Genomic DNA, 11,255 nt, shown 5'->3' on the forward strand with positions numbered 1-11,255 from the left:
CTATATAAAACATGACGAAGACCCTTGGAGCCTTTCATCCGAAGGTCTGGCTATTCATCTGGGTATCTGAGCACCATGCCAGCCAAACCGGCACCAATCAAGAAATCCCCCGCCAAGAAAGCGGCCCCCAAAAAAGAGGAGAAGCCGGCCGCCCCAGCAGAGCCTGCTCCTGCTCCTGCCCCTGCTCCCGAACCCGAACCCGAACCCGCCCCGGCCCCTGCACCCGCTGAGGCTGCACCGGCATCCGCAGCAGAACCTGCGCCAGCGGCCGGAGGAGATGCAGCCCCAGCGCCTGCCGAAGAGCAGAAGCCCGCAGCGGAGCCCGCAGCTCCTCCTCCCCCTCCTCCAGAGCCAGAGAAGCCCAAAGAAGGTAAATGAAAAGGCATGGCACTCATACAGGTAGCGTAACGACCTGCGCGACATTTGACTGCACGTTCCTTAAAAAGAAATGCATGGATTTATTGATGCTTCGTTAGTTCCGTTAATGCATGTCTACATTTTGAATAGTTCACTCCTGTATTCATCAGTGTGCATGCGCTGTTCCTACTTCAGAGCCCACCAGCGAGCCCGTTAACCTGACCCTGGAAGATGTGAACGACACTACGCTGACAGTGAAATGGAGACCCCCGGAGAATATCGGTGCCTCTGGGCTGGACGGATACACAGTGGAGTATTGCAGGGACGGCAGTAAGTTGGAACGCTATTTGGCACACAAAATAACAAGTGTTGGTTATTTTACTAGAACTGTAATTTATTTATTTATTCACTTTTTTAAAAACAAACATTTATGTTTTCGAAATAAATAATGTATGTATTGTTTATGTAACGTGTGAAGCTTTTTTGTTTTGTGTTATTTTAGACAGAAATAGTTACATTTGGTAAAGGGGGAAGAACATTGCTTGCAACATTGTACTTCCTAAGCAGTGCCTAAATACATGCGTTACTTATGGTGACGTGCTAATTAAAACACGCTGCAAGACGACTACCGCTCCTTAACATTGAAGGGGCAATGAAGGGGCGAGCACCTAAGATATTAAAAGCATGATCTGACACGGCAACATCTCATAAACGCGGTCAAGGACCGTGCAGTTTCATAAGACCGTCTCTAAATGGATTAGTATTTCAAACGCTTGTGTTCCAGACAGCGCATTATCGAGGAGGAGCCAAGCACGTGTCGCGAGAGGCTTCCACACGTTCTTAAGGGACAGCGCGGTGCTTCACGCAATTGTAGCTTTAATTTTTTTAATTGAATTTATTTATTTATGTGGCTTTTGCAAGAGCTGTCTAAAGACAGGATACACTGATGTGCTAAAATTAGAAGCAGTGAAGGAGGCTGTGCCAGAGCCTCAGCATATTCTGAGAGTGCTGAGCAAGCAGGGCTGTAGTGTTGAATGCATGCAGCTGAGAGCCCAATGCAATACGCGTTATCATTATCATAGATATAGAGAGTGAATGTAAACCTGCTCCAACTCCAAACCAACATTACAAATAAAACAAGTGCCAGGACTGTCAAACTGGTAAATATAATTTGGCAATCCCTTCGCTTATACACACGTATGCAAGTCTCAGGAAAATGTTGAAGTGGATTTTAGAACAGCTGTCATCTGCGATTTAAACCATCTGCTTAGAGAAGTGCAAGGTGAACAGAAGTGTGAGAAATCTCTCTCTACACGGCAGCCTTGTAAAATAGAGCCTCGCCTTTAATGAGGAGTCCTGTGTGTTTCTATAGAGATCACTCTGGGCTGTGTTTCTATATAGATCACTCTGGGGTGTGTTTATATATAGATCACTATGGGGTGTGTTTCTATATAGATCACTATATAGGAACACACCCCATAGATCACTCTGGGGTGTGTTTATATAGATCACTCTGCGGTGTGTTTCTATAGAGATCACTCTGGGATGTGTTTCTATATAGATCACTCTGGGGTGTGTTTATATAGATCACTCTGGGGTGTGTTTCTATAGAGATCACTCTGGGGTGTGTTTCTATAGAGATCACTCTGGGGTGTGTTTCTATAGAGATCACTGGGGTGTGTTTCTATAGAGATCACTCTGGGGTGTGTTTCTATAGAGATCACTCTGGGGTGTGTTTATATATAGGTCACTCTGGGCTGTGTTTCTATATAGATCACTATGGGGTGTGTTTCTATGTAGATCACTCTGGGGTGTGTTTCTATGTAGATCACTCTGGGGTGTGTTTATATAGATCACTCTGGGGTGTGTTTCTATGTAGATCACTCTGGGGTGTTTGAAGTTGGTAAAGGAGTCCTGTGTGTTTCTGTAGAGATCACTGTGGTGTGTTTCTACTCTCTCAACAGCTCAAGACTGGGTTGTTGCTAACCAGGAGCTCATCATTTCCAATCGCTACGCTATCAAGAACCTGACCACCGGAGATAAGCTGCACGTTCGCGTGAAGGCCGTCAACCCCGGGGGCCCCAGCGCACCCGCCTCCCTGGAACAGCCAGTGGTGGTGCGGGAGATTGTTGGTAAGAAACGCTCTTGCAACGCAGCCCAGGCTGCATAGATGATTTGAAGTCTTTAAAATCTTAAAAGGAGCTGTCGTAGTTAATCTGAACCTATACTTACAATACAATAAGCACAGCACAGAAACCAGCTGGAGACTAAGTGGAGATAGACTGAGGACAGACTGAAGGAGACTCTTCACACAGAGAGTGGTGAGGGGGTGGAATGGGTTACCTAGTCATGTTGCTGAAGGAGACTCTTCTTCACACACAGAGTGGTGAGGGGATGGATTGGGTTACCTAGTCATGTTGTTGAAGGAGACTCTTCTTCACATAGAGAGTGGTGAGGGGATGGAATGGGTTACTTAGTCATGTTGCTGAAGGAGACTCTTCTTCACACAGAGAGTGGTGAGGGGATGGAATGGGTTACCTAGTCATGTTGTTGAGGCAGAATCACTTGGATCCTTTAAGACCCGACTTGGCAAAGCTCCGAGATCAATCGGCAGCTCTGAACAGGATGAGCTCAGGTGGGCCGAATGTCCTCCTCTCGTTCGTAAATGTTCTTGTGTTGTTATCCTGAAAGTTCTCTCTCCCTGTGTACCAAGAGAGCTTTAGACTTGCACAAAGCTCCACACTTCCCTATTGCACAGCAAACCCTAGTGCATTTTGAAAACATACTCCTGAATATTACATAAACCATATAGTGTCTGTCTGTTTTGTGCCTAACTCATGTCCATTTGAAAGGTATTTGACAGTGTTTTTCTTCCCCCTCACTGCCCTGCTAACACAGCAGCTGTGTGGAAATACATTCTCACATTCTTTATTTATGTTGCATTAGGACTGGTTTACAAACATGCAAACTCAATACAAGGCTTTACATTTATTCTGGTGAGTGTCGGTGCATTGCTAACGAGGGAATGCAAACGAATAGAAACTGGACCGACACCAAGCCCTGCTTTCCTCTGATAAAGTGCATGTATTCCTTAAACAGTAGAACTGAACTCAATTAGAGGACACTGCTGCTTTTAAGACGCTTTCTGAATTCCTAAATCCAGATCCCGGCCCAGCACGAATACTTGGAAAATAACTGGGAAGTGCGGTGATTAGCAGGGCTTAAGAAATAAAAGGGGCACCCTGCTCGGAATCCTTGGATGGAACGCACAGTGACCTGTCTCGGGTTTCAGCGTTCCCAGGAGAGTGATCGTGACAAGTGTTAGCTGCTTGGAAAAATACCAGAGACCACTGCAGAGCAAAGGGAGGGCACTCTATCTCAGTGGAGCTGCCAGGCACTTACTGGATCTGTGTGTCCAACAGGGTCTGGAAACAGTGCTGTTTAAACACTGCCTCTCAGACACTGAACAGTACAGGACAGCTCTCGAGGGGCACTTCAAACTAACAGAACCCCACACGCTTCACTCGGACACCGCTCCCTGCTCATGTAAACATAGAAAACGACCATGCGTTTGTGCCACGGGAGAGAGCGCAAGAGCACTTCCGCTAGGACGAGGCTGTCATTGGTCAATGTGCTTCTGTTCTGTGTATGCAGTCCTCTTCAGTAGCGTCACGTCATTGGGGACACCCAGCTCCAAGGTAATGGCAGGCGTTACTGCAATGTTCCTGCTCTCACTGACGCCCCTGTTTTGCTTTGAAATCCAGATCGCCCCAGAATCCGCCTGCCTCGCAGCCTGAGAACAGTGTTTGTGAAGAAGGTCGGTGACACGGTCAACTTGGTCATCCCTTTCCAGGTAAGTGCACCAGGGTCAATGTGTTGAGGTGCTGGCGCCATCGACTGCGTTTTCATACAGTAAAGACATGCACTGTCTTCATGTCGTGGTGGTTCTTCAGATAAATCTTTCCCACTTTTAAACCTAGTGCAGTCAGACTTCAGTGTCGAAGTAATTCCTGTTCTGGGCTTTGAAAACTACAAGAAATGGCAACAAAATCCATAAGGGAGTGAACTTTAAGTCTACTGCTGCGAGAAATTGTACCGGTCTACCCGGAAGGGGATTGAGTACAGGTGTAGAAAATGCCTTTCTCTTCTCTAGAGCGCTGTCTGTTTTAAAAAGCATTTCCTTGTGCGCAGGGTAAACCCAAACCCCAGGTGAGCTGGACGAAGGATGGCCAGCCCTTGGATCTCAAGGCAGTGGGCGTGCGTAACAGTGACAGAGACACGATCCTGTTCATCCGCAAGAGCGAGAGGAAGGACTCTGGCAAATACGAGGTGACGGTGAAGGTGGACAGTCTGGAGGACAAGGCGACCATCACCATCCAGATCGTTGGTAAGGTTCAGAGGCCAGGCCGCTCAGCCTGTGTGAACGGACAGGCATTCATATGGAATGACATCGTGAATGAATATCTTTTGATAGCGATGACGTTTTACTGGCACTGGGATTCCAAAGCCTGTTCTCCTGCAGCGACAGGACGCAGTACAGATTGGATAAACAAACATCCTGAGGTGTCCATTCACAACACTGCATGCAGCCTGCTGACTGCTTTCATTCTTAATGAAAAACCAGGGCCTTTATTATATATATATACACACGCTTGCTCTTTGTCCTGTAGACCTGCCAGGCCCCCCTTCCAGCATCAAGCTGGTGGATGTCTGGGGATTCAACACAGCCCTGGAATGGACACCACCGAAGGACGACGGAAACGCAGAGATCACTGGCTACACCGTCCAGAAAGCAGACAAGAAGACTGGGGTAAGAGAGTCCCAGTTAACCCCCCTCTTGAGGACCTGTTCAGTGTGGAGAGAACTACAGCATGAAGATTGTTAGTCCTTTCTGTAAAAACAAAACCGTGTTTTAATTGCCAGTTCTGTTCTGGCCCAAAGCTGAATTTGCTGGGAAGTTTTTTTCTGCTTGAGTAGACTTCCAAAGTTTTAGGAAACTTGATTTAGCTAAAAGCAAGCAGAGACAGTGGCAGCTGAATTTATTGAAGCAACGTTACTAAATAGCAAACAGATGGGAGAAGATGCATTGAAAGTGTACTGGACACCCGTTGCTCTATAAGAGGGTCGTTTTAAAGTGTAATAAGTTTAGTGGTCTCTACTCCAGAGAATCCCCAGCACCGAGGGGGTGAATGGTCTTTGAGATCTGGCTCAGTGAAGTTAATTGGAGTTACCATCTATAGCCAGAGTCTTTATTTAACCTTTCAACACTACACTAACTACAGAAAGATAACACTTATCTACAGCACTTTGTGTGTGAGGTATGTTTAATCTGAGTGGAGTTATCTTGTCTACTTTAAGCTGCAAACGCAGTGCGCTGTTTCAAATAGAAGGGTCTTTTTATAGACTTCGATACCAGACTGCACAGTTAAAAGGTCTTGGCAGAGTCCAGGGTGAGTTACAGCACATGGTTTGGCGTTCTCAGAGAGGAAGTCTTTCTTCTTTAAAGGGGCTGCCTCTTGCCAGCAGGTGTCTGGAGTGCAGGTTTGATGCTTTCTGGGATCCAGGGATGAAATCCACAGTCTTCACTCAAACAATTATCTGTGTATCTTTAATCACAATGCATAATAAATTATGATGCATCCTCAACATCAATGCACGACTCTGCATGACAAGCAGTTCATGAGTCTAATCGTGAGCTCTTCTGTGAAAGGGATGTATATTTGAATATATAACACACACACACACACACAGTACTCCCATGTGTAAGGCCCTGCTGTGGTTGATTTTTCAGGAGTGGTTCACGGTCTTGGAACATTACCACCGGCTTAACTGCACGGTTTCCGATCTCATCATGGGCAACTCCTACAGCTTCAGGGTCTTCACTGAGAACAGGTGTGGACTGAGTGAGAACGCTGCTGTAACAAAGGATCTGGCCTACATTCAGAAGACAGGTGAGAGAACTCCCTCCTCTGTCTTTGAACTTTCCACAACTATTAACTGTTATACCAAAGTTTTTACCCCTAAAGGAAATGCGACAACAGAATAGTTTAGCGTGGTTAAATAGTAACATTATTTTGCTTCAACAAAACAAAGTAAAATACCTCCAATATGTAGGGCTTGATTTGATCAACAGATACCCCACCTGCATGAGATGATTTTATATAACTGGGTAATCCTATCTGTGTATCCCAGCAGGGCTGATCAAATCAACACTCGACATACACATTCTTGTCTTGAGTTCCTCGCCCCCCTTCTCTCTCACACAGTCGCTGTGCTGTATATTCTTGTCTTGCGTTCCTCAGCCCCCTTCTCTCTCACACAGGCATTCAGTACAAACCTCCAGAGTATAAGGATCGTGATTATTCGGAGCCACCCAGTTTCACCCAGCCTCTGAACGACAGGGCAGCCACTATGGGTTACACGACCAAGCTGCTCTGTGCCGTGCGGGGAAACCCCCAGGTAATGAACCACTCGCTTTCATTAGAACCCTCCCTTTTATACACAATACTTCTATATTGCACTACAGCATCTTAACAGAGTAAGCTTAGGAAAAGCACGGGAAACCATGCAATTACGTTGCTAAAACTTTCAGGGATGATTCCAGGCCACGGTTTTGAAATAAGTAAATCTGCAGTTTTGCAGGAACACCTCTGCAGACAGAACTCCAGGCCGTAGAGAAACACTTTTATGCAGATGTATTTTAAACCTTCCGCTGGTCTTAAGACAGAGAAGGTATTTTGATCCAGTGCTACAGCAGCAGCAGCAGGCTCATTAGAGAAGATGAATTGAAGATGGGCAGGTGTGAAATACCAGGGAGGAGCCTGACGGGACCCCTGTTCTGCAGGAATGACTGCAGCTCGTAATCAAGTTACTCAAAACCAAAGGGAAAGAAGTGAGCCTCCAAATTCCACAACTACGCTGATTAGCAACACATTCCAGTGCCTCTGGGAGTTTGGAAATGGATTGGGGATTAATATTGCACAGTGGGGGGGCTGCCTGGCACTGATGTGGTACTACGATACGGCAGAAGGTCTTGGGATGGCTTGGGTACCATTTCTATTAATATTACGGACGTTATTATGATTTAGTGTTCAGTGATGATAAGTTTTATGTGTGCAATTCAAATTGAGCTGGCAATCTGATATCTACCTTTTGACGTCACACTCCTTGGCGTAGAATCACAAACTCGCTGGTCTGATGGGATATATTTTTTCCAGCCGAAGATCCTGTGGATGAAGAACCAGATGGTGATTGGGGAGGACCCCAAGTTCAGGCAGATAACGAGCCAGGGCCTGTGCACCCTGGAGATCCGCAAACCCTGCACCTTCGACGGGGGAGTCTACAGCTGCAAGGCCATCAACCCCCATGGGGAGGCCGTCGTCAACTGCAAACTGGACGTCAAAGGTGAGCCGGGCTGGATTACACGATGCTGTCACCCAGCTAGAACAAGTGCAGCGTACTGGATCACAACCGTAAAGCTGCAGTGAGCCGACTTCCCATCACTGCACTGTGCATCACCATGCCTGATCCACTCTCCCTTTGAACCCGCTTCCCACCACTGCACTGTGCATCACCATGCCTGATCCACTCTCCCTTTGAACCCGCTTCCCACCACTGCACTGTGCATCACCATGCCTGATCCACTCTCCCTTTGAACCCGCTTCCCACCACTGCACTGTGCATCACCATGCATGATCCACTCTCCCTTTGAACCCGCATCCCACCACTGCACTGTGCATCACCATGCCTGATCCACTCTCCCTTTGAACCCGCATCCCACCACTGCACTGTGCAAACCATGCCTGATCCACTCTCCCTTTGAACCCGCTTCCCACCACTGCACTGTGCATCACCATGCCTGATCCACTCTCCCTTTGAACCCGCATCCCACCACTGCACTGTGCATCACCATGCCTGATCCACTCTCCCTTTGAACCCGCATCCCACCACTGCACTGTGCATCACCATGCATGATCCTTCTTGCAACAGTAGGAGGTAATAAATGGCACATTTTAAAAGCTCCAACACAAGAAACGAACATTTTAAAAATTGTTCTCCTGATAACATTTTGCAAGTAAAGTGGTAAACTTAGTGCATGAACTGACTTGGTGTTTTGCATTTGCCTTCTCTTTTGCTGTCTAAACCAGTAACTTATTCACTTTCCTCTACTAGCTGTCCAGGTCCCAACAGACAAGTAGATGCTGTCTCCGAACACACAGGTCAGTAGAGCATGCACCCCACTGGATGTGTGTCTTCAGGGCTGTAGCGCTAGATAGAGGGGGGTGGGTTGTTTTTCCAGAGAAGGTAAGTAATTACCAACCATATTTAAATACGTTTCGATGTATGCTTGGTTAATTTAAGGTGCAGATATCTCATGCTCCATTAAGGGTTATTTAACCATGTTACAGCAGAAGCAGCTACAAGTGCTAATTTATTATGATATAAAATGTAAAAATCTCATTTTAAATACCATAAGCCGTGCAAAGTGAAGACCAGTTTTAGGTATTCTGATGTTTGTCACTTTTACACACATTCATTCATTTTTAGCTATAAAAAGGTACGTGAATTGATCCTGGACGTTGACTGTCCACTGCACAGAGCTTTTTGTTTTGTGTTTTTTAATTACACAGAAGCCATTCCTAACATGTGGAGGCTGCTAGTTTTCTCATGACATCGTGGTTTTCAATTTCCTGTGAGCCACATTAACAATCAGTTACATTAAACAAGATATGTTCTTTTCCTTAAAAAAACCAACACCCTCACTCACACTGCGTGAGTGTCAAACACAAACGTTTTCAATTTGAAAAACTTTCCCTGAAAGCGGGACAGCGCAGGGGTAAGTATGCGCAACGCTTGTATCAAATAATTTAATATATATTTAATGAATGACAAAACAAAAACACAGCTCCCCTAGGAGCAGCTATCATCGGTGATACGCTTCAGGGTTAGACGACAGCGATTTTGTAGGTCAAGTGGTTTTGCAAATAGAATCGTTCCCCAGATCACTGCCTTAGATGGCAGTGCACCAAGCAGGAGGAGTGTGGCCTCTCCCATTGACAGACTTGCATAACTGGAATGATCTATAACATGCTGCTTCATCACATTACCCTGACTGGACAGCTGCAGCCCCGTCCTCCTCCTCCTCCAGCACGCAGTCAGCAATGTATTTCAGGGCTACCAGCGCAGGCACAAGGAAGCTTTCCGTTTCAAGTTAGCTGCGTGATTTAGGATCTGGAAACCAGCGTGTGATTTAGGAACTCTGATACAGAGTCAGTTTGTACGTAATGCAATAAAACAAACCCAATACAGCACTATAGTGTGGAACAGTGAATAACTCACTGCATGATATATTTGTGTTCATTGGCTGTGATTTTGCAACGTTTCTGTTGAGATATATATAATTTGTTTTAATTGACATCAGCAGGCCTGTAGTAGAATGGCGATCGTTTTGTTCCCTGTTCTAATTCTTTCTCTGCATTCTACAGTTCCGAATTAGGACTGGCAGGAAGGAATGGAAGCCACTCCAAGCAGGTGAGTTTCTGCACTCTCTTTTAAGGGTTGATAAAAACATAGATGGAATAGAATATGCCAGCGGTTGGATAATTGGCTAATAATGTCATGTAACATTAAAAACAAACACACTGCGAGGCCGACACAGTCAAACGACACAGTTCAGTTTTAACAAACAAACAGCACAAAGTGGCCTGTAGCGACAGTACCCTTTCACCCAGCCTTTTTAGTTTGTACCGTGGGACACTAGAAAAGTGATACTGACGTCCTGCTCAGCTTCTCAAAACCTCTTCTTCTATTCCTCATGTTTGTTTTAGAAAGCTGGCGTACGGAAAGCTGCTGCAGCAGCAGGAGGAGGGGATGCTGCTGGAATTGCTGGACTGGTTACCTTGCGTCTTGTATTTTAATGTATGGACTTCTCTCATTGTAACGAGACTGAATATCCTCCTGGCTGTGTCCTGCGATAGCATCTCAATGAATCTGTACCTAATAAAACGTGTGACTCAAAAGGAAATTGCATTGCTGTGGTAAAATATTGCACTACCTTTTATTTATGAAAATGTCTATTTTTGGTTGCAATCCAGTTTTAAAGGTCTTCACTGAGAGTAGCAGCTGCTTTAAATGTATGAAATGAGGAAGGGTTGTCACTCAGTAAGAATGAATTAAAAGTGCAGGTAGTACAGAAGCAGGGGGTATGAACGCTTACTTCATAATGGAATGGTAAAAAAAAAAAAACATCCAACTTCTACTGTTTCAGCTCTGAAACTTTGTACAAAGTCAACCCTGCTGGAAGTGGAATTATTTCTGCTGTGCAGCTTCAGACTCCGCAGCTTGACGAGGGACACAATATAAAGAACACATGTTCCAATGGAAGCCACACGCTTATTATATATATATATATATATATATATATATGAGAAGTATTAACACTCATAGCATAGACCCTCATAGATTTTTTTTAAAGAGCATTTTCCTTTACAAATGTCCGCTCCTCTGGGGAGCACGATGTGTCTGCCAGACATGCCCAGAATCCCATCCCGTTTCCGATAGTTTGGAGCGCTCAAGCTCTCTGCCGTTACCAACACCCCGACTCTGATCACGGTTACTCAAAATAAGAGCCAAGGTCTCAGTAACAAGAGACTGCAGTCTTCAGCTGTGCAGAAAGAAGAGTGAACACAGTGCAGTAAACCTGTTCTATATGTTTTATATATATAATGAACCTTACCTCGAAGTCTTCACAACGCTCGGGAGCTCGCCTTCTTCCTTGGGCTTTTCCAGGGTGATGCAGGGAGTGGCCATCATGAATCCATCAAACAATTTAAACAGTTTGGGAGTCTCTCCTCACCCGAGTGTCCCGACAGACACCCCCCGACCCCCCGACCCCCCGA

The 11,255-nt window shown here is 45.7% G+C and overlaps 1 protein-coding gene across 1 annotated transcript; it reads left to right on the forward strand.

Moving 5' to 3' along the window:
* Positions 1-10,381, forward strand: LOC131702171 (myosin-binding protein H-like). Its single transcript, XM_059004418.1, has 12 exons — positions 1-370; positions 553-687; positions 2,322-2,489; positions 4,122-4,210; positions 4,549-4,744; positions 5,028-5,167; positions 6,149-6,308; positions 6,680-6,816; positions 7,575-7,761; positions 8,530-8,576; positions 9,843-9,888; positions 10,185-10,381. Exons 1-10 carry the CDS (start codon positions 76-78, stop codon positions 8,553-8,555), a joined length of 1,533 nt encoding a protein of 510 aa, XP_058860401.1. The 5' UTR covers positions 1-75; the 3' UTR covers positions 8,556-8,576; positions 9,843-9,888; positions 10,185-10,381.
* The last annotated feature ends 874 nt before the right edge of the window (positions 10,382-11,255 follow it).

The sequence above is a fragment of the Acipenser ruthenus genome, chromosome 29, assembly GCF_902713425.1.
Source record: "Acipenser ruthenus chromosome 29, fAciRut3.2 maternal haplotype, whole genome shotgun sequence".
NCBI lineage: Eukaryota > Metazoa > Chordata > Actinopteri > Acipenseriformes > Acipenseridae > Acipenser > Acipenser ruthenus.